We start from the raw sequence: 23,551 nt of genomic DNA, 5'->3' as shown, positions 1-23,551 counted from the left end.
AAAAAAAAAGTGACATTGTGTCACTTTTTCATTTTACACAGTATTTTTTACTTCCAAAAAGCTTTTTATATGATTTTTCAAAACACATCTAACTTTAAGGGTATTTTTTTAAGTTGCCATTTTACCTTTGGCTGCCATTTTCTATGTATAAATCCTAAGGCAACCTATTTTCTACAATTATTGAAGCCCAAATATTCTTTTTCACTTTCCATTTAGTGGAAATTACACATTTCCCTACTTTAAGTATTCACAATTCTAAAATAAGATGAATAGTTTAACATTTCAAAAATCAGATATATCATGTTTAAATATTAAATATACAAATTTCATTATTTTCAAAACCCTAATTAGTTTATTTTTCTCTCCATCTCCCTTTCTCTCTCTTTCTTCACAGCCACTACCGGCAAGGCTCTAGATCTTCCCTCCCTCTTCTTGATGCCGGAACGACATGAGATGTCGAAAGGACTGTTGGAGCGTGGTGATCCTTGATGGTCGGTATGGTGGTGGCGATAGTCGTAGCGGTGGTTGTGGGTGGGATGAAATGGGATTGGATTCCCGTGACCAATTATTTTGTTGATTGTGACTCATAATTGAATATGTGACCTGAAAATTGTGGCTGTGACTCTAATTGGGACTCACAATTTATTAAGTTGTGATCGAAAAATCAATCGTGACCAATTAATTTAATAACTTGCAATGAGTAAATGAGTTGTGACCAATAAAAGTTTTGATTTTGTGATCGATGAAAAATCTGTGACCTATAAAATTTTTCTATAAAATTTTTCGATTCGTGACAGAAAAATATTCTGTGACCTATAATTTTTTGAATTTGTGATCAATGATATGATCTGTGACTTACAAAATTTTGATTTGTGACCTCGAGCAAATCTGTGACCTATAAAATTTTTGGATTCGTGACCCAAAAATATTCTGTGACCTATAAATTTTTTGATTTGTGACCTCGAACAAATCTGTGACCTATAAAATTTTTGGATTCGTGACCCAAAAATATTCTGCAAACTATAATTTTTTGAATTTGTGATCAATAATGTGATCTGTGACTTATAAAATTTTGATTTGTCACCTCGAACAAATTTGTGACCTATAAAATTTTTAGATTCGTGACCCAAAAATATTATGTGACATAATTTTTTGAATTTGTGATCAATGATGTGGTCTGTAACTTACAAAATTTTGATTTGTAACCTCGAACAAATCTGTGACCTATAAAATTTTTGGATTCGTGACCCAAAAATATTCCGTGACCTATAAATTCTTTGATTTGTGATCGAAAAATAAGTGGTGACCAATAATATATAAGTAGTGACTAAAAATTAATCAGTGACTAATTAATTTTTTAATTTGTGACCAACGAAAAATCTGTGACTTACAAAATTTTTGAATTGTGAACGTAAAAAAATTTATGACATAAAATTTTTGATTTGTGACAAAAAAATAATAAGTAACTAATTATATTGTTAATTTGTGATCAAATTGTATAGATCCGTGACCTAAATATATTTAATTAATAAAATAATTAATTAACTGATTAAATTATAAATAACTTTTAATAAAAATCTGATTTTAGAAATTTGAAACTTGTTTTCTAGGTTTTGAAATGTGCCATAATTAATTTCTTAGTTATGAAATTTTCCCAAACAAATTTGGGTATGACAATGGTGCCTACTAGTGTATGGGCCGGCCCACTAGAAACCTAATTATGACCCATAACCCAATGAACCAGTACACGTTGAGCTCAGCTCAATACACGAACACGACATTTCCGCGCTTAAAAATAGAAAACTTCGTCACCAAGCAATACTCGGCAAGTGTCAGCTTCAGATCTACGCCATTTGGACAATCCCCCTATATAAAACCCTCAACGATCGAAGAAAAAAAACTTAACCGCCTAATTTCTTGTAACGTTTTCGAAACCATCAAATTCCAATCTTTTCAAGTTCGAATTCGGGCCCCATTTCTGAGTGTGTGGAGAAAATTGTAACTTCGAATTTTCTTCACTTCAAGCAAACGGTTTTTTGATTAATCGGAGAGCCAGAACAATGGGCGGTTCACACAGTCGTGAAGGCCTCGAACTCTCCGATTCGGAATATTTCGGCGAGGATGAATCAGAAGAGGAGGAGGAGGGTTCGGAAAATTACGCTGATGCAGAAGATCATATTCCAAAGAGGAATACTAAAGTCGGTGCCGAAACCCTAGATGTAATCGATTCTAGGCTCCAATCCTTGAAACTGAAATACCCAAAAAACCCTTCCTCTTCCTCACTAACTCCAAACGCCAATATAAGAAACTCCGTCAAGCTTTATCTTCACATAGGTGGAAACACTCCGAAGGCAAGATGGGTGGTTTCGGAGAAGTTGACTTCTTATAATTTTGTTAAAAAAGTTGGCAATGATGATGATGGGGATGACGAGGAGGAGGGATTCGGCAGTAAGGAGAGGTTCTGGGTTTTGAAAGTTGGGGATAAAATCAAGGCTAGGGTTACAACCGATTTACAGATGAAATTCTTTGGGGATCAGCGGAGGGTAGATTTTGTGGATGGTGGGGTTTGGGCTTTAAAATTTCTGAAAGATGAGGAGTACAGGAATTTTGTCACAAAATTTCAGGACTGTTTGTTTGAGAATGTTTATGGGTTGAGAGCTACAGAGGAAAATAAAATGAAAATTTATGGTAAAGACTTTATTGGGTGGGCAAAACCAGAGCAGTCGGACGATTCTATGTGGGAGAATGCAGATGATGGGTTGTGGAAGAATCCTGGAAAGAGTCCAGAGGGTTTGTCAGAAAGAGGGAATCAAGATTTATTGGAGGAATTTGAGGAGGCTGCAACTGATGGGGGGATTCAGAGCTTGACCTTAGGAGCCTTGGATAACAGTTTCTTAGTTAGCAATTCAGGTGTTCAGGTTGTGAAGAATTTTAGTCATGGGATTCATGGTAAAGGTGTGCATGTGAAGTTTGATGGTGGGAAATTGGGGTCCACATCAGGGCATTCTGGGACACCCAAGAAGGCCCTCTTGATGAGGGGAGAGACAAATATGATGCTCATGAGTCCGTTGAAGCAAGGGAAGCCCCATTCTACGGGGCTTCACCAGTTGGATATTGAGACAGGGAAGATTGTCACTGAATGGAAGTTTGAGAAGGATGGGACTGAGATTACAATGAAAGACATTACCAGTGATGCAAAGGGGTCACAGTTGAACCCTTCAGAGTCCACATTCTTGGGATTAGATGATAATAGATTGTCTCAGTGGGATATGCGCGAGAAACAGGGAATTGTTCAGAAGATAGCAAATGCAGGTTCGCCAGTGTTGCATTGGACCCAAGGGCATCAATTCTCCAGAGGAACGAATTTTCACTGTTTTGCCACGACTGGAGATGGATCAATTGTGGTTGGGTCACTTGATGGGAAGATAAGATTGTATTCGAGGACTTCGATGAGGCAGGCAAAAACTGCTTTCCCTGGTCTTGGTTCACCTATTACCTCCGTGGATGTGACTTATGATGGAAAGTGGGTGTTGGGAACAACAGATACTTATTTGATACTAATATGCACTTTATTTACTGATAAGGATGGGAAAACAAAGACTGGTTTTAGTGGTCGCATGGGAAACAAAATTCCGGCACCAAGATTACTAAAGCTGACCCCTGTGGATGCCCACATGGCTGGTTCTGATAACAAGTTCCATGCTGGCCATTTCTCTTGGGTAAGTTACACTTATTTTTATTATAATTAGTTTGTTTAACTCTTTTGACTTTTGTTTTTTACTATATTTATTTTGTGCAATTCTTTTGACTTTTGTATTTTGTTACTAAGTGTTGATTGTGCTGGTTGAATTGTTGAATTGCTCGACTGAAATTTGATTTATATATAATAAATGCTTGCTTGTTGGAATGCACATTATACTGTCATTTCTATAAATTGACATTTCATAAGTTGTTGATCGTCCCCCCTTTCATGTTATGAATATCAGGACCATTTTTATTAAGATCAGTTGTTTATTAAAATGTTTAGCGTGAACGCTCTCATTACCCCTAGATATTTTAGGATGTTATTTAGTTTCGTGGGCAACTCTTTAGTAATTATTACCCAGTGTTATTTTAAATATCAGCTGTGCGTAAATAAGTTTAGTATACTGTTGTTTTTGGGAGGAATATATGTATTTCAATTTTTTGTTTTCCATACTTTGCCTAATTGTCTAGTTATGATTTAGCCTCTGTTTGATAAAACGTTTTGAGATTATAAGCTGGTGGACCCATGAAATGTGTGGTTAAAAAGGTGGATCAAGGTTGTGGGTAGAATGAAATGTGTTGTTAAACGAAGTTTGACTAGCTTATAATCGTAAAAAGCTTCGTCAAACAGGGGCTTAGTTTGTTTAGTGCTCAAGATCTTGTTAATGTACGTGCCTGACTTCATAATATATCTAAATGACTTTTAGACTGTCATTTCAACAAATGCAGGATTTATCATTGTTGTGATTGTCATTGTGTGTTATAATGCCTCTTGTTTCTTTTCAGCCTAGCTCATTTTCTGATTATTTTTTTGTCATTAGGTTACTGAAAGTGGAAAACAAGAAAGGCATTTGGTTGCCACAGTGGGCAAGTTCAGTGTGATATGGAATTTTCAGCAGGTGAAGAACAGTGCACACAATTGCTACCAGAATCAGCAAGGGCTCAAGAGTTGCTATTGCTACAAAATAGTATTGAAGGACGAGTCCATTATTGAAAGTCGATTCATGCACGACAAATTTGCTTTTAGCAACTCGCCAGATGCTCCACTGGTTGTGGCTACCCCAATGAAAGTCACTTCCTTCAGCATGTCGGGCAAGAAATGACGTCTCCAGGTTATGGATTTTCTGACCAAGGTTTTATGTTCCTGTATAAATTCAGTTTCCTTCTGAAGATTTTGTTTTCGTCTTTTCTTTTTCATTGTAAATTTTTTATGTCTGGTTTGATTGATCTTGTAGGTGGGTTTTAACTTCCTGTATAATCCAATCAAATTTCTTCCTCTTATTTATTAGCATTTTTTTTCTAGTTTTCTCTTCCCTTTTGTATGAATGCTTTTATGGAGAGAGAGATTGATCTAGATATTGTTGAGATGTAACTAAATTGATTATTTATATTTACTTTCTGCCGACACTCTCGTTATCGGTGAAGAGATTTCGTACTGGCATTGAAATTGCTTCAATTGTAGAGGTGTCAATATATTTGGCAGTCTGGCACGTGCAAAGCACGGCTCAAGCTGCCTTGGCCCGTCTCTACTGCTGCCAGCTAAGTTGGGCCATGGACCACCTCGAAATCAGGTGGTGCTAGGAGCTTGTTTGGGAGTGATTTCCTTCCCCCTCCCTAAAAATTGATTTTTTGATCGTTATTTCATTATTTCAGCTGTCATGCTTGATTTCTTCTCTTACAGGTGAACCCCACTTTTTTCCTAACGGTCAAAAAATCAATTCTCAAAATTACTCCCAAACAGGCTCTAGATGTGGTCTGGTATTAGCAGATCTACCAGCAACATCTTCAAATTTGACGTATGTGCTAATGCTGGGAAATATTATTGCAATATTAGTGTCTCAACAGGTGAAAATCTGTGTTACAAAAATATTACATCTATGTAACTTGTAAGTTGTCATTTCAATTTCCTCTAGCAACGGGTTTTCAATCCTGGAAGGGCTTAATATCTTATTTTTGAAATTGGAAAGACCGGTTCAATGCACAATTGGTGGAAATTGTATAAAGCACATTCTGATACCAATATACGCTGTTGAAGTTATTCAAGGAATGAAGTACATACATTTGAAATTAGGAACTCAATCTTTCAATGATTTGGCAAACTGGGATTCATATATTCAAATTTACTGGTTAGAGTTCGTTATTGTTTCTTACAAATTACAATAATTAATGGTCTTCGCAGTTTTTGAATAGTTAAATTCTGATACTAAGAATTTGCTTTTATACATGTTTTGACAGATCTTTTGAAAAGTTCATAATTGTTTTCGAGATTAAAAAGTCAATTTTGAACGTGTTAGATAATTTTTTGAAAATGTTTTGTTCTGATTAGAAGAGCTTTTAGAGGAAGTTAGTCTATTTACTTTAGGAAGATCTTCTAGTAGCAAAAATTAAAACACTGCTTTTACCTTAATAATTTTTGAAGATTTCCATTTGTATAGAAAACTTTTTCATAGAATTCTATCAGAAATCTCACATATGTGTAACCCATGTTGTGATAAAAAATGTCAAAAAATCTCCCATCCACCCGACCACCTCTGTTATGTATGGCTTTTATATGTGTAGTTTCTATACACACATCAAGCTTCATAAATTTTTGGACTTTGAAAGGAGCTAGTTCAATGTGACTCTTTTACAAGTCTTGCTCTACGGGCGTTAAGTATAAGATGAATAATAAGCCATCAAAACAATTTACTTCTACTTTTATTATTGTCATCAACTATGGTTTATTGGAGCTGAGGAATGAGGCTCCATTTCAATGATGAATCAACCTATCCTCATGCCTAACCCTTAATCTGATTGATGTCCAACATTTCACTCTTTCCATTTTCTCTCTCCACCGGAGACTTCCCATTCTTTGCGCCACCACGTCCTCAAATGTCCGCCTCCATCTTCCTCCTATGGCTTGTCAGCATCCCTCTCATGATCCATGCCAATACCCAACCAAGAGGTACATATTTATTAAAAAAAACCCAGAATCATGCTTTATATAATATATATGTACATGTAGTATATGTATGTTGGAGAGATTGGCTAAAATTTGTATAATCGTAGGTTACCTCCTAAACTGTGGTGCCAATGAAAAGGACCCTCAAGTACGTCACGGATGATGATTTCACTACAACAGGAAACAAAACAACCATAAAAAAAACCAGATATATTGCCAATTTTGCACACTCCTAGGTTTTTTCCCAATGCCGGTGCGAAGAAATATTGCTAGCGTCCCTGCTATAAGGGAGGGAAACATCTGGTGAAAACTATGTATTACTTTGGAGGATTTGATGGAGGAGAGAAACCGCCAGTTTTTTATCAGATTGTTGATGGCACAAAGTGGAGCATTGAGAATACCACAGAGGATTATGCCCAGGGGCTGGGGCTCATCTCCTTCGGTCATCGTTGTGGCGCATAATAAGTATTTGAGTATTTGTTGTCTAGCAAGAAATGATCACACTGTTTCCAGCCCTTTTATTTCAGCTATTGAAGTGCATCGTCTTGATGATTCGCTTTATAATTCTACCGATTTCAAGAAATACGCGATGGTGACTCTTGCTCGAAATAGTTTTGGCTTGGGTGGACACATCATTGGGTATGAAATGTTTTACGAGATACTGTGAATTATAATTTGTTGTGTGTTTCTAGTTAGTAGAATTTGATTTTTCGTAATGTGAATTTCTAGCTGAGAGCCATTCATTCATCATATTATACGATAATGGCATGTTGAACAAGCACGAAATACCCTTAATGGGAGAGCAGCAGAGTTAGGTAAAAGAAGCTGATATGTCAACAAGAATTGCAGTATTAGGGAAGAGTTGAAATTTCTTGATTGTGAAACATTTTGGCTGATAGATTATCTGGTAAACAGATAAATTATCTTAGGACAACATGGCATGGATCAAAAAATAACATTGAACTGCACAAGGGAGAAGTATTTCTGGTCAGATTTTCATGTCTATAATGAGATGTATTGTGCTGAATCAGTTTTCCAGATGACAATTTTAATCGATACTGGCATCCTTTTGTGGACCAAAATCCCGTTTGTCATGAGTCACTCCAATGTAAGTTCTTCAACATTTTGGAACATCCCACCACCGAGAGCGTTTGCAACAGAACTGACAATGAGCTGGGGGAAGATTCTTACAGTCAAGTGGCCGCCATTTTTCCTCCCCGCACGGCGCTACTATGTTCCACTATACTTTCAAGATAACCGGACCCCAAGCCCACTTAGCTGGAGAGTTCGAAACCTTCTACAGCAACCTCAATGTCACCACTGACAGTGTGACTGTTTCTGGCACCGAATGGCCTCTTACTGGGCACACTGAGATTTCCTTGATTCCAAGGGACGATATGCCGGTTGGGCCTCTAATTAATGCTGGTGAAAATTTTCAGCTTTTAGCCCTTGGAGGAAGGACTATTACCAGAGATGGTAAAGTTCATTTTGAGATATTACTCTTTTCCTAGATACAAGTATTCTACCAAATTTACTTAAATACTTTTTTGGGTATTCAACAGTGGTGGCAATGGAGGACTTGCAAATAAGTCTCGACAATCAACCTGAGGATTGGTTGGAGATCCATGCCTACCAAGAGAGAACCCGTGGACTGGAGTAACATGCTCTAATGGAAAATCCATTAGGATTGTCTCCTTGTTTTACAATAACCATTCGAGCAGCATCTGTACTGAATAAAATGTGCAGTACAACCTTAAAACTATTTATGATCTATTTACGAATAAACAAAGAAATATAATTTCTATAGTTTCTTAATCCTGCTTCATTTTTCTTTTTCTTTTCCTTTTTTTTTTTTTTAGTGCGTGACACGGAATCTGACAGGTTATTGATTATCAACATCATTACTGAAATGTATATCTAAGTTAACTGGACTCAAGCATGTTGGTAAATTTAATTGATAGTGTATAGAGTGGAATCGGGTTCTCACATACTGTTTATGTGATTTAGACACCGAATTCACGCTTACCGTATTTGACAATTGCTTACCGTATTTGGCAGTTCAATTCACCATATATGGCAGTTTACCATACATACCAGGCAGCTCACCGTATTTGACAGCTTACTGTATATGCCAGGCAGTTTACCGCATATGATCTCTACCGTATTTGCAGAAAGCTCACTATATATGGCAGCTCACTGTATTTGCAGGCGAAATTCACCGTATTTGCAAAAAATTTGCATAAAGTGTTTTTATTCATACACTGACTAAAATAACACAATTTTTTCCACTTACAAATAGAAATATCGTATATGTAAAATCTATTTTTCACACATATAACGAATTAAAAAAAACGTGTATTTTATTTTATTTTTTTTTCTTTTAGAAATCTATTTCTAACATAAATTTAACAAACAATATATGAGACATGTAAATATCTAAATAAATAAATCTGCAAGAATAAAATGCAAACTAAATAAACAGCAAATAAATTTTCAATCCGAGGCATGTGCTAACATAGTTTCCTTAAAACAGATTCGTCCATTCACTGTAAGTGCTTGAGGTCTAGTCCGAGCGTTTGTTTCCCATGATAAAACGGCAAAATAAGCAGAATCTAAGCACTACAGAAACTACTTCGGTGAACCGATTTAGTGTCTGAACAGTATCACCACCACCACGACTTCACTGGACAGAAAGAAGACGACGACAGAATCTGGGAATTTTCGTGAAGAGAGAATTTCGTGTGTTTTCCGGGTGAGATTTTTCATATATTTTACTGCTGAAAAACTTGAGATTTAATACAATATAAATCTACCATTAACTCTATGGCAATTAACATTGGAGTCACTTCAATTTCTAGGAGTTTTGGAAGTTTCAGAAACTCAAAAGTCAGTGGAAAAAGCAAAAAAAAAATAATTGCAAAACGTGGGCTCTCCGGAGGGGCTAATTTTTGCTCCGTTCGGTCTGACATTCATGTACGCAGGTCGTGTCCGAGGTCCGAAGGCAATTTCAATCTTAGATTTGCACCCTTGGGCGCGCATGTGGAGAGAGTCTCTATGCTATGCATAATCACACTCTTCCAATGTGCAACCATATTTAAAGTGGTTCTTGCTTTCATATTTTTCCTATGTGGGACTAACTTCAATTTTCCCTCATAACCATCTTCCAATGGTCATCTTTGAGCTCCAATTTCTTATTCATCCATTCATCAATTTTGTCAAATAAATATATGGTTTCGATGCTCTCACGAAGGAGAACAAGGATCAACTTCGATCTTCCAAATTGGACCAACGGGTCCCACCGAAGATTTTGCCAAAAGTGAGTCATTTACTCATTTTTTCCAACAATCTCCCACATGAATGAAAATATGCTTTCCCTTGTGAAAGCATATTTACTTTACTAGCTGACCAGTAGACGTGTTGTCCTTGAACTATTCTGCCGTTTATGTAAACAATGATATACTCCATATAGGATTCTTCCTAATACAATTCAGTTCTCATTATTATATTCGCTTTGGTCATGAACATAAGCCTGGTTCTGTGAAAGTTCTAAAAAATTGAGCCCCACACAATTCTCTTAGAAACGGTCCCACTTCTTCTTTCACATAGGTGATTTCTTATTACAAGTAACCCACATTACTTAACTCGAATTTCAACGCATAAGAATCATTAAAAGCCTATTACTTATCCTTCATCCTCACGGACATCACTGTTACATCATAGGAATGGACAGGAGGAGACACCCCACAGTGATTTTATTAAGCTTTTACAATTAGGTTGTCTCTTTGAACCTAGATCTTGGGATCTCCAGTCAACTAGGTTGAGTTTTCTTTGTAATCACTTATTCATTCAAGGGCTTAAGTCCCCTTCCTTTCAATGATTTTCCAACTAACTCTCTGTTTAACCCTTTGGTTAGCGAATCCACAATGTTATATTTTGACCTTACATAGTCAATTGTGATAACTCCAATTGAGAGTAATTGTCTTATAATATTGTGTCTACTACGTATATGTCTAGACTTACCATTGTACATGTTACTATGTGCCCTTCCTATTATTGATTGACTGTCACAATATATGCAAATTGCTAGCATAGGTTTTGACCATCTTAGAATAGCCTCTAAGAAGTTGCGCAACCATTCGGCCTCTTCATCACATTTATCTAGAGCTATAAACTCAGATTCCATCGTAGATCTGGCTATAACTGTTTACTTAGAGGATTTCCACGATATGGCAGCACCTCCCAATGTGAACACAAATCCACTGGTGGACTTTGAGTCTTTTATATCATATATCCAATTAGCATTATTGTATCCTTCAATGACCGCTAGATATCTGGTATAATGTAGTCCATAGTCACGAGTATATTTTAAGTACCTTAGTACTCTTACTATTCCTTTCCAGTGATCAGCTCCTGGATTACTCGTGTATCTGCTCAATTTACTGATTGTGTAGGCTATGTCTGGTCTTGTACAACTCATCAAGTACATTAGACTTTCAATAACTCTCGAATATTCTACTTGAGAGACACTTTCACCTTTATTTTTAGATAGATGTTGACTTGTATCTATCAATGTTCTGGCTAAGCCAGTATCATCCTTATTGAACTTTTTCAAAACTTTGTCCATATAATGTGACTGACTTATAACAAGTCCATCTGATGTTCTTGAGATTTTGACTTCAAGTATAACATCAGCTAAACTCATATATTTCATGTCAAATCTAAAATTCAACATATTTTTAGTGGATTCAATCATCTTATTGTCACTACCAACAATAAGTGTGTCGTCAATGTAAAGACACAAAATGACATAACTATCTTTTGTGTCTTTGACATAAATACATTTGTCACGTTCATTGATTTTAATTCCACTCTCTATCATGAGATTATCAAATTTTCCATGTCATTGTTTGGGTGCTTGTTTCAAGCCATATAATGATTTCACCAATTTACAAACTTTCTTTTCCTACCCTGGTGATGAAAACCCCTCAAATTGTTCCATATAAATTTCTTCTTCTAAATCTTCATTTAAAAAGGTAGTTTTAACATCCATTTGATATACTTCAAGATTTCGCAAAGCGGCAATCGCAAGTATCAACGTAATGGATGTTATTCTCATCACTGGAGAATACGTATCAAAGTAATCAAGACATTCCCTTTGTTTGTAACCTTTTATTACTAATCCAGCCTTGTACTTTTCAATAGTTCCATCTGCTCTCATTTTCCTTTTGAAAATCCATTTATAACATAGTGGTTTGCTTCCTGGAGGAATATCCACTAGCTCTCATGTATGATTTTGCAGTATGGAATCTATCTCACTTTTAATGGCCTCCTTCCATTGAGGTCCTTTAGAGAAATTCACAGCCTCTTGATAATTTTGAGGTTCACTTTCTAGCATATAGGTTAGAAAATCAGGACCATACGATTTTTCTGTCATTTCCCGTTTGCTACGTCTAACTTTAGTCTTCTCTTCTAGTTCTTCGTTATGACTATTTTCAGTCATAGTCTCATATGTTCGTTTGGAGGAGCTTGCTTCCTCTTTGGACTTGTACGGAAATACATGTTCAAAGAATGAAGCATTTCTTGATTCCAATATCGTGTTTTTGTGTATGTCTGGGATTTTAGAATTATACACAAGAAATCGATAAGCACTACTATTGTGTGCATAGCCAATGAAGATGCAATCTATCGCTTTTGGCCCTATCCTTACCTTCTTTGGTGTTGGAACGACCACTTTAGCAAGACACCCCCCACACTCGTAAGTATTTATAGGAAGACTTTCTTCCTTTCCATAACTCATAAGGGGTCTTTTCTATTTTCTTTCGGGGCGCCTTATTTAAAAGGTAATTTGCTGATAACACAGCTTCCCCCCACATGTTCTGAGGTAACACAGAACTTACTAGTATTGCATTCATTATTCTCTTTAAAGTACGATTTTTTCGTTCAGCAACATTGTTTTGTTGTGGTGAATAAGGTGTGGTGGTTTTATGTATGATTCCTTGTTGTACACAGAATTTCGCAAATGGTGATTTATACTCACCATCTCGATCGCTTCTCTTAATACCTTAATCTTCTTATTAAGTTGAGTTTCAACTTCACTCTAATAGAGAACAAATTTCTCTATAGCTTCATCTTTACTTCTTAGCAAATATACATAACAGTATTTGGTGCTATCGTCGACAAAGGTAATGAAATACTTGTTGCCACCTCTTGTTTGTACAAATTTTAAGTTACATACGTCACTGTTAATTAAATCAAGTGGTTCTATATTCCATTCAATTGATTTAAACGATGACCTTGTCAATTTTATCTCAACACAAGTTTCACACTTATGTTTTGAATCAATGTGGAACTCGGGTATGCAATGCAATTCAAGTTAACTAGTTTTCGTAAAGTATCATAGTTAACATGTCCTAGTCTATCATGCCACAAATTGGAAGACTCAAGCAAATAAGCAGAAGAGTTTGCTTTATTCATTTTTTGTTTAACAACCATTACGTTGAGCTTAAACATACCGCCGGAAACATATCATTTTTCGATAAACATTCCACTTTTTCACGAAATAACTTTGTTTGACTCAAATACAATGCGAAAGCCATGCTTATTCAAAAGCGACCCGAACACTAGGTTCTTGCGAATTTTCGACACATATAGCACATTGTTAAGGGTCAGTTCTTTTCCCGATGTCATCTTTAGAACCACCTTTCCTTGACCTTTGATTTCAGAAGTTGCTGAATTTCCCATGAACAATTTCTCCCCATTCTCAATTGCTTCAAACGCTGCAAACAGCTCCTTATCAGAGCACACATGCCTCGTAGCACTGGTGTTAATCCACCACTCCTTAGGGTTTGAACCCACTATGTTCACTTCAGAAATGACAGCTGAGAGATTCAGCTCCGACACATCTTGTGTCATGTAGTCAACCACATTTACTTTTTTATTTTTCTTTGGCAATCTGCACTCCGAAAACTTGTGGCCCACTTTGTCACAATTGAAGCATTTCTCTTGAAATTTCTTCTTAGAAATTCCGCCTTTCAATCCTTGCTTGGTCCTTTTGCCAATGGATGACCCAGACTACTTTTGTAGGTCTTACTACTTTGACCATGCTTCACAACATTAGCTTTAGCAGCACCAGAATTGAACCACATATTTTCGGGACTCTTGTTGTCTTCTTCAATTCGAAGTCTAACAATTAGTTCTTCAACGTTCGTTTTCTTTCCCTTGTGCTTCAAATAATTCTTGAAATCTTTCCGCGTGGGGGGGGGGGGTGGGGGGGGGGGGGGGGGAGTTGCATGGTTGACTTTTGTTCAATGATGCTTCTCATGTTGGTGGCTATTGGAAAATACGGGTAATGGGTCGACCCAACCCGCAAGATTTTAAAAGGATTTGAGGGAGTGGTTTGAATTTGGAATTCAAATCTACAATGCCTTACAACCTCTATATAGAAGTTATGGAAAAAAAAAAAAGGTGGTGGCATGAAAAAAAAAAAAAGTGAATTTTCGTATGAAAATTCACATCAAAATTGGAAAGTCCATAAAACCATATTTTTAGCATGAAATCTCACAAAAATTGGCATTTAAATTGTGGATAATAATCCACTTTCATTGTGATCAGGATTGGGACTATTGGGCCACTTGCAAATTTCACTCAAAATCATCCCTTTGGCATGAATTTCGTGAAGAATCACTTGGAATCCTTGCACTTGACTGATAATTGTTTTGGAATCCACCATTTTATAGTCTAGGAATCTACCGACAATGAACTTTTTAGCTCCGGCATCCTCAATTTTATATTTTCGGTCTAAAGACTCCCATAGTTCCTTAGCAGTTTTCATAACACTATACACATTGTATAGCATGTTTGCTAAGCTATTCATAATATAATTTTGGCACAGAAAATTCGAATGGTTCCAAGCATCAAGTGCACTGATGGCTTGACATCTCCCTCACACTCATTGAATTTTGGAGCAGTTTCAGTTATGAATCTCGCAAGATTCAAAGTGGTCAGATAAAATAGCATTTTCTGCTGTCACCTTTTGAAATTCACACCATTGAATTTCTTCGATTTTTCTCCATGATTAACCGAAACACTAACAGTACGGCTAATTGTTGGAGCCACAGTTTGACTCACAACATGACTTGGCAATCTAACCATAACAGAGCTTGACACTTGAGCCACAGTTGAGCCCATAGCCTAATTTTCAGTAGGTACAGTTTAGGTCACATACATGTTGGTCAATTCGTTTGCCATTTCGTAAAATTAAACAAAAAAAATTAGTTTCTAAAATTAACAATATAAGAAACCAATTTTTATTTTACGAATCTGTTTTAAATTTGTTGGTAAATTTAATTTGTAGTGTATGGAGTAGAATCGGGTTCTCATGTACCGTATATGTGATGTATACACCGGATTCATGGCAATTGCTTACCGTATTTTGCAGTTCAATTCATCGTATATGGCAGCTTACCGTATATGCCAGACAGCTTACCGTATATGTTGCTTACCGTATTTACAGAAAACTCACCGTGTATGGCAGCTCACTGTATTTGTAGGCGAAGCTCATCGTATTTGTACAAAATTTGCATAAAGTATTTTTATTCATACACTAACTAAAACAACACAAATTTTTCCACTTACAAATAGAAATACATATATGTGAAATCTATTTTTCACACATAACGAATTGAGAAAAAAAAAATCTGTATTTTATTTTATTTTTTTTCTTTTAGAAATATATTTCTAACATAAATTTAACAAATAATAAATGAGACGTGTCAATCGCTAAATAAATAAATCTGCAAGAATAAAATGCAAACTAAATAAACAGCAGATAAATTTTCAACCCGAGGCATGTGTTAACACAGTTTCTTTAAAATATATTCGCCCCCTCACCGTAAGTGCTTGAGGTCTAGTCCAAGTGTCTGTTTCCCAGGATATAACGGCAAAATCAGCAGAATCTGAGCACTACAGAAACTACTCCGGCGAACCGATTTAGCTTCTGAACAGTATCACCACCACGAAGACTTCATTGGACAGAAAGAAGACGACGACAGAATCTGAAAATTTTCGTGCAGAGAGAATTTCGTGTGTTTTCCTGGTGAGATTTTTCATATATTTTATTTTTGGAAAACTTGATATTTAATATAGCATAAATCTGTCATTAACTCTATGGCAATTAACATTGGAGTCATTTCAATTTCTGGGAAAAAAATTGCAAAACATGGGCTCTCCGGAGGGGCCAATTTTTGCTCCGTTCGATCCGACATTCGTGTACGTAGGTCGCGCCCTACGTCCAAAGGCAATTTCGGTCCGAGATTTGCACTCCCCCTGTGCGCACACGTGGAGAGAGCCTCTATACTATACATGATTATACCCTTCCAAAGTACAACTATATTTAAAATGGTTCTTGCTTTCATATTTTTCCTATGTGGGATTAACTTCAATTTTTCCCAAATAACTATCTTCCGATGGTCATCTTTGAGCTCCAATTTCTCATTCATCAATTCATCAATTTTGACAAATAAATATATGGTTTCGATGCTCTCACGGAGAACAAGGATCAACTTCGATCTTCCAAATTAGACCAACAGGTCCCACCGAAAATTTTGCCAAAAGTGAGTCATTTACTCATTTTTTCCAGCAAAGCATCTGTAAGTAATTCCTCGAATGTGCTTCCATGCTCTTATTAGTCATTGATTCTCTGCTTATAATCAGAAAAATTCCATTTCAGTTGGTTTGGATGCAACAAGCTTTCAGGTACAATACCTGATATGAGTGGAATGAATGCTTTAGAAACTTTGTAAGCTCTTCAATTTTCACAACGGGATCTTCTAACCTAGTCGCGTTTTTTACATCTTAATTACAACTTAATACCCTCTACCTGATTAAGGCATTTGGAGAACAATCAACTACAAGGATCGGTTCCTACAAAATCACTGGGAGAATTTCCTAATCTGCATGAAGTGTAAGTTCTTCCACAGAACGTTTACATGGTGATCATTTTTTATGCTTAACACGCGTGCTATGATGAACAGACTTCTCCAAAATAACAAGCTCCAAGGCAACACCCAAACATCTCTGACAAAGAAAGATGGTGTTAACCTCAAGTAAGTCCTGATCTCAGAACGCTTTACAGATTATACCAATTAAGAGTTTCTGTTTTAGGATCCTTTGTGATGAAACATTTGTACACCTGCAAAAATATTAACCAGTGAAGAATTTTTTTTTTTTTTTTTTGGTTTTAGGCTCACTTCGGCAAATCATCTGTCGGAGGAAGAATAATGTAAAACATCAGAAGTTACGACTATGTTAGCTTGGAAGGTGCGCTGGAGCTTTTCATTTATCAGTGATTGTATAATACGAATTTCGGAATGTGAATGTCACCAAGGAGAGATTGAAGGGAGAATTATATTCAACTGATGCTTGTGTACTTTTTCTTATTGGTATTGTAACTTGTGAATTGTATCTATCATTCTACTAATCCACAAGTTATGTGAAGCTAAATTGTAAATTGGTGCCTCTCAAAGAAAATTTAATTCCTTATAAAAATAAAGAAACTTAACGGAGGTTCAAACCTTTCAAAAAGTATAGTCTGATTTCAAACATTTAAATCGTAGTAGATACATTTCATACTTTTCAAGAATATGCGCGGTACAAGGATCTCTAAACGGTTTCATTCCAAAAATGTTTGGAAAAGACGAAATGATAAATTTATTTCATTTTTAGCTTAAAAATTTAAATTAAAGGAGACAAAGATAAAAGGAAATTTCTTCCTCCTCCTCGCCATCATCCACTCACCCCCAACTCAACTTCACCCCACCCACAAAATAATCATCTGCATGAAAACATGGAGATGGATATTTTCTTATCTTGCCAGTGCTTAATTTATCTTGATTTCTAATAGAACAGAAAGGAAAACAGCTACTTGTCTTTTAGACTCTTTGCCTGTTAGCCACCCATAAAGGCAAGCTAATCGCCGTGTTGGTTATAGGGAGAGGGCATTTTTGTCTGTTCATGTATAGCGCTTTCATCTAGATGTTTTGCTTGAAATGTAAAGAAATACTCGATTAATACATATCATGACATGTTTGGTTAAGCTTAAAAATTACTTATAAGTAATTTTAGAGTAAACATATATTTATTGATCAAATTGTAAAATGAATTTTTTAATAAAAAAGTAAAAAATACAAAACTGTGTTAAAATATGTAACTCCTTATTTAGGTGTCATTTGACAAAACTTTTGATAGAAATTGATCAAATGACCATTTGACAGGCTTTCTACTTCTTGTAAAAGAGTTTCAAGATAAAACTATTTTAATATTTTTTAGAAAGATGTTTTAGAGTAAGTCATATTAAATTATGTAACTAAAATTAATTGTTAACTTTAATATCATCCTTGAGATTTTAACAACTTTCTAAGCTATCCAAACAATCCCTTATTTGGCCGGAAATGGCAAAATACATGTAAACGTACCCAAAAAAAAACAGAAATTAAAAATTAAAAAAGGCGCACGTTATAAATATGCGTCCACCATTTCAATTTTCTCTCGCAGCTCTACTGTTCTGCACTAGCCTCTCAACCCTATCTTCACTCTTCCCGCTGCTCTGTTCTGCTGCACAAATTTGTAAACATATATACACGAAAACACTCATCCAATGCACGCGCATATATGGTAATTTGCATAAATTTATGTTATTTCGAATGTTGCCAATAAAACCTAGTTCAATTTCCCCCCTCCCAAAACCACTGCCGGCATTCCCCGTTCTCTGCCCTCCTCCTCCACCGACCACCGCCTTCCGCTGTCAAGCGACCGTAAAGAACACGTTCCCTCTATGGTTGTTCAATTTGACTGCTGCTTCCGACGCCGCTGGCAGAATTGGACAAAGATTGTCCGATAATATTCGCGCCACCACTACGAGCAACATTAATGGCAAGAACTCGAAAATAAATGCGAAAGAGAAGTGGTCGCGCGACAGTGAGAGCTACTTGACTGACGATGGAGATGCCCTGCCTCTCCCGATGACCTACCCTGGCTCCTCCCCAGTGTCGCCGGAGGAAATCGACAAGAGGCTCCGGTGCGAGCCAGAGATAGAGGTCAGTTTGAGTTTTTCTCGAAGTGGAGTGTTTGTTATCCGATATGAACAATTTTGGAAAAAGTTCCATTTTGTCGTTTGGTTATCACCTGGAACTAATTAATATGTATCCCGTTTCTAAAGATGATTGTATATAATGTTTTCATACTGGTGGATTATGAATAAACTCTTGACTCTCTTGATGTTTCATTGTTCTTTTAATTGAAAATGATGATGCTCTATTAGGAAGAGGAACCATATCAATTTATTTTGATTCAAACTACTAAAAAGCTAATCTTCTTGTTGAAAATAGTAGGTTTTTTGCAGCTTTACCAGTGAAGCTCTGTAGTACTGATGTTTGAAGAGTCAACTGTGCTTAAATTTATGCTTTTCAGTCTCCTGTATTTTTTCTACAACAGTAGATTTCAAAATTCTTTGGTTCTGATATACATTATGATGTATAAATTGATATTCTTCCATTTGGATCCTGTTTTTCATTCTAATTTTTAATAATTCCTTTTGCTATGAAATTGCAGGATTGCAAGCCAATGGTTTATGAATGGACTGGAGTATGTCGGAGCTGCCAAGGAACTGGACTAGTCAGCTATTATAACAAAAGAGGGAAGGAGACCATCTGCAAATGCATACCTTGTATGGGCATTGGTACTACTATTCTCTATCTCCTTGTTTGGGTATTTAATTGATCTACTTGGGGAGTGAAAATAATTTTGTAACTGATGGACATGACTGTTCTGTTTTGCATATTCTTTTCCTCCATGGTGTGTATTGTCATCCAAAGAGGAGGCACAAGCCCGTAGTCTTGTCAATTTTGACATCATTGAGATTTTAGTGAGGGCAGAAGATTATAATTGTAGTCTTCTGCTTGGTACGGTGACCTGAGCTTCATTAGGAAATTGATTTGAAATCCCAAATCGTATAAATTATTCTTAATGCTGTGCTGAGTGGTCATTCTTCAATGCCAAAGTGTAGAGTTCTACTGAGTCAAATTTCAGCTCCTTTATCTGAATTTATTGATTGCTCATGTCGGGTGTCTGATTACATTTTGTGCAAAATGGATTGTCTGACCTTGAAATATTTAAAAGTGTTGAGTTCTCTGAGACAGAACCTCTATTGTTCTGTTAGGAAGGGAATTCTCTGTGTGTCCTTAGGATTGATGACCTCGTGACGCTAAGCGAGGATTGAAAAGGGAAAAATATTGTATTTTATTTATGGAACGATTTCACGACATTTTGGCTTAGCCTTTTGTTTTGTCTTGTGTTATTATGCTGCTAATAATTTATTCTCTACATTTTATTACCTTTTTACTGTTTATAGTGTTTCAACCATTTAATAATATGTTGGACATGTGCACTTCCCATCATTCATGGACCCTTTTTTTATTTATATTGTGTTTACTTAGAATCTTGGTGTAGAATAATCTTTACTGGACAGATTCTAAACATTAAAGTTTCCTCTACCTAGGCCTTGATCTAGTAGGATAACTGTTTTAGGTCTGTAAATATATATGCAATCTCTTTATTTGAATGGACTTGATCTTTGAAACTACTGGAGATTGTATAGTGGGATTTGCCCAACCTCAGTGAGAGTGATTGCGCTTCTTTCCTCTCATTTATTTCTTCTTCTTCTCATTCTCTCATTAGATTTAACTGTTCTGAAGTATTTAAAACCAGCCCAAAATCGTTCATTCTGTCTCTTTAATAAGTAAAATCTTCTTCCATCCATTGCCTTGCGTATTTAACTTGGAACCCAAAAATTTTTTCTTGTTCCCCTCTGAAATTGGTTAAAATCAGCCCTGACTCTCTCTCTCTCTTTCAAATTATCCTGTCAGAATCAAATTTTTATTTAGATCGCAAGAGAGTTAGGCCCAAAAGATTATCCTGCATGAACCTGTTGAAAGATGGATAAATCTATTTATAGATCGGTGAATGTTTGTCAGAGAAGGGACTCGTTAGAAATGAAAACATCTCATAAATTTGTGTGTGTGGGTGGGTTGGGAGTTTTTTTTTTTTGGGGGGGGGGGGGGGGGGGGCCTTTATATTGGTATCACAGTGTCATTGTCACTTGTCAGAGATTTTTTTTTTTTTTTTTTTTTGTTGGGGGGGGGGGGGGGGGGGTGGTCTACCAATTCCTCTTCTAAATTGAAATCCCTGCCTTCTAGTTTTGAAGCTGCCCATGATACTACAGAACAATTTAATATTGAAGAATCAAAAGATCAGAAAAAAGAACACAAGTTAAAATTATTCAAGAGCATGAAGAGGTGCCAACTTCAGTTCAACGCTCATCGTTTTAGATTAGACATGGTAGTTTCCATATTGCATCATTTTGGTTCCAACGTGAACTCTTCCCATTATAAAATGCAACACTCGTGTGCCATGGAAGTTTCCTCAAAACTCAAACGAACTTACCAATTCCACAGACTACTGTGAACATTTTTAGTGGTTCAAAGTTGCAAATGTTTCAAATTACTGATTCATTAATTCTACCACAGCTTTGTATTGAGACACTTCTTAAGCTGCAGTAGTAGTCTGATTTGCAAAATCTGTGTCATCTTCTTTCTAACGTTAAATATCTGGCTGTAGACCTCAATCACAATGCCGACATATATGTCTATGCAGGATATGTGCAGAAGATAACAGCACGCAATGACATTGATGTGATGGAGGACTTGGATAGTAATGGAAAACCACCTTGATGTAGATGCCATTTTCACTTGTAACATTTCAGATGAATAAGTCTTATAGTTGCGCCATTGAGGAGACGATCATTTTTTTTTGCTTCAGCACTAGCACAGGCCTCTAAAACAGCAAGAAAAGTTTCCCCACTGGGCTGTAACCCCAACTTTCTCATCTGCTCAAACAAAGCCAACCCATCGTCACCAAGCCCGTTCGCTGCATACCCATAAATCATCAAGTGCCAGGAATCCATATTCCGATCAGGCATGTGATCAAAAACTCTCCGGGAATCTGTCATACTTCCACACTTCGAGTACATGTCAAGCACCCGATTATTCAACAGAAGATCGCTCCTAAAGGTCGACCGCAAGAAGTAATCGTGCACTTTCTTTGCATCCTCCAATTTTTTCGAATTCCCACACAAACTAAATAGCAAGCTAAAACACTCAGCATCGGCTTGCACCCCATTCTCCATGTGTTCAATTACTTCTTTAACCTTACCCTCTCGGCACAGACTCAATAAATCAACAACTTGACTATTCACAGCATTCTGATCATGTGAAGTGGGGTTTTGCATTTGTAAATATCCCTGATTATGATTTCCACCTCCAGGCTGCGGATAATTCTGCCTCTGACGAAAGTTTTGGGGAGAACCCTGACTCTGAAACCCACCTTGTCGAGGATAATTTTGGCTCAAATTAGGGTTTTGGTTTTGTGGGAACCGATTATTTTGGTTGTCATTATTCCACTGGTTAACGTTACCACTCGCTGGTCGATAGTTCTGATTCTGAGGAGGGGGAAAATTAGGGGTCCGGTTAGGATCTCCAGGATACGGATTACCCCGATTCATACTATAATTATTTGCATAACTTTGATCTTTATAATTACTGTTCGTACTGGGATTTCCAAAATCATTGTTCTTCCACTGATCGTCTGGGATTTGATTAAAACTCCAAGAAGGATCGGAGGGTTGAGGGCTTGACCTCTGAAAACTCTCAGAGAAAGCTGAGGTGGAGAGGATTCTGAGGGTCGGGAATGAAGGATTTAGTTTTAGGGTTTTGAGGATAGAAATGAAAGGGAAAATAGGGCGTACCTTATTGAAGGAGAAATTGACAACTGTGCAAAATGAAGCTCTGCTAATGGACACTAGAGATGAAACCATTTTTACTCTGCAAATTATTGCTTAAACCATAGACAGTCAGTAGGAACTGATAAAACCCTACCAGTTTTCGGGGTACTTTTCAAATGGGCGGAGTCCATGGACAAATTTTGCATTTCGATCATTTTTTTTTTCCATTCATCACATTAACCTCTTGTGTTGAAAAAACAATTATGCCCTTATTATGTTTCATAATTACAAAAATATGTTAAATTTTTGAAAGACAATAATACCCTTAAATATTTAAAGAAATTAAATCAGTTCCCCACGTAAATTTCAAAATCAATTTTGCTTATCAATTTCTTCAATACAGTTATAAAGAAATTTTCTCTTTCATCTGCTAGAACACTGAAATCTCACAAAATTATCAAAAGTTCAACAAAAAAATTACTCATAGTCGACACTCGAAATTAGTAAGTGTAAATACGTATTTTTAATTTCGTTTTAGTTAAAGTAGTATACTGTTTGAATTTTTAAATCTTATTTTGACAAGGGCAGATGAATTATTACAGTAGTAAACACAGATGTATTATTTTTTTAGCAAAAACAAAGAAAGAAATTCATCTGTATTGCATATTATTTCAGAAAAAATTCATAGTATTTCGTTGGAAAAAAATTTCAGAATTCTAGGCCGGATGGAAAGATTTTTGTTTCCAGCCGGCCCGGACGTATGGGTCGCCTCCCTTTTTTTTGGTTATTTAATTATTTTTTTAATGTTTAAGATTTTATAATTTATTTGTTCATATTTAATGTATATTGTTATTGTAAATATTAATGAATATTTAATACTAATTGAAATAAATATTTTTGAAATAATTAAAATAATCAATGAATTATTATAAGTATAAAATTAAATTAAATATGAAATGAACAATTTAAAAAATTATGTATTAATTCCTTATGTTTAATCTATTATCTAATATTTTTAATTGTGGCAGATATGG

The 23,551-nt window shown here is 36.1% G+C and overlaps 3 protein-coding genes, 1 long non-coding RNA gene and 1 pseudogene across 7 annotated transcripts; 4 read left to right on the top strand and 1 right to left on the bottom strand.

Annotated features, from left to right (window-relative positions):
• Positions 1-1,877: 1,877 nt before the first annotated feature.
• LOC111410608 (protein CYPRO4-like) lies at positions 1,878-5,145 on the top strand. The gene is made up of 2 exons (XM_023041041.1): positions 1,878-3,719; positions 4,566-5,145. Exons 1-2 carry the CDS (start codon positions 2,061-2,063, stop codon positions 4,845-4,847), a joined length of 1,941 nt encoding a protein of 646 aa, XP_022896809.1. The 5' UTR covers positions 1,878-2,060; the 3' UTR covers positions 4,848-5,145.
• A 1,176-nt stretch (positions 5,146-6,321) lies between these two features.
• Positions 6,322-11,287, top strand: LOC111411440 (annotated as a pseudogene).
• A 5,174-nt stretch (positions 11,288-16,461) lies between these two features.
• On the top strand, positions 16,462-17,192 carry LOC111411050. Its single transcript, XR_002705816.1, has 3 exons — positions 16,462-16,646; positions 16,717-16,788; positions 16,927-17,192. It is a non-coding gene; the product is annotated as an uncharacterized LOC111411050 (long non-coding RNA).
• A 981-nt stretch (positions 17,193-18,173) lies between these two features.
• LOC111410607 (protein disulfide-isomerase SCO2-like) lies at positions 18,174-21,534 on the top strand. 4 transcript variants are annotated; one of them, XM_023041038.1, is made up of 3 exons: positions 18,174-18,777; positions 19,292-19,406; positions 21,356-21,534. In XM_023041038.1, exons 1-3 carry the CDS (start codon positions 18,205-18,207, stop codon positions 21,466-21,468), a joined length of 801 nt encoding a protein of 266 aa, XP_022896806.1. In that variant the 5' UTR covers positions 18,174-18,204; the 3' UTR covers positions 21,469-21,534. The 4 variants fall into 4 exon arrangements, with proteins under 4 accessions (XP_022896806.1, XP_022896807.1, XP_022896805.1 ...); XM_023041039.1 differs by having other exon boundaries at positions 19,292-19,418; positions 21,392-21,534; XM_023041037.1 differs by having other exon boundaries at positions 19,292-19,418.
• On the bottom strand, positions 21,483-22,610 carry LOC111411439 (pentatricopeptide repeat-containing protein At2g15690, mitochondrial-like). Its single transcript, XM_023041971.1, has one exon. It carries the CDS (start codon positions 22,608-22,610, stop codon positions 21,483-21,485), a length of 1,128 nt encoding a protein of 375 aa, XP_022897739.1.
• Positions 22,611-23,551: the final 941 nt, after the last annotated feature.

The sequence above is a fragment of the Olea europaea genome, chromosome 15, assembly GCF_002742605.1.
Source record: "Olea europaea var. sylvestris chromosome 15, O_europaea_v1, whole genome shotgun sequence".
In the NCBI taxonomy this organism is placed as follows: domain Eukaryota; kingdom Viridiplantae; phylum Streptophyta; class Magnoliopsida; order Lamiales; family Oleaceae; genus Olea; species Olea europaea.
The sequence above is the reverse complement of the archived record's forward strand: the minus strand, read 5'-3'. Positions and strand labels throughout refer to the sequence as shown.

What these genes read in the sequence shown, in the direction of transcription:
- LOC111410608 (XM_023041041.1), top strand. Translation starts at nt 2,061, where the DNA reads ATGGGCGGTTCACACAGTCGTGAAGGCCTCGAACTCTCCGATTCGGAA. An exon ending in ATGCTGGCCATTTCTCTTGG is followed by an intron (nt 3,720 to 4,565) that starts GTAAGTTACACT and finishes TTTTGTCATTAG; the next exon opens with GTTACTGAAAGTGGAAAACA.
- LOC111410607 (XM_023041037.1), top strand. Translation starts at nt 18,205, where the DNA reads ATGCGTCCACCATTTCAATTTTCTCTCGCAGCTCTACTGTTCTGCACT. An exon ending in GGTGCGAGCCAGAGATAGAG is followed by an intron (nt 18,778 to 19,291) that starts GTCAGTTTGAGT and finishes ATGAAATTGCAG; the next exon opens with GATTGCAAGCCAATGGTTTA. An exon ending in CATACCTTGTATGGGCATTG is followed by an intron (nt 19,419 to 21,355) that starts GTACTACTATTC and finishes ATCTGGCTGTAG; the next exon opens with ACCTCAATCACAATGCCGAC.
- LOC111411439 (XM_023041971.1), bottom strand. Translation starts at nt 22,610, where the DNA reads ATGGTTTCATCTCTAGTGTCCATTAGCAGAGCTTCATTTTGCACAGTT.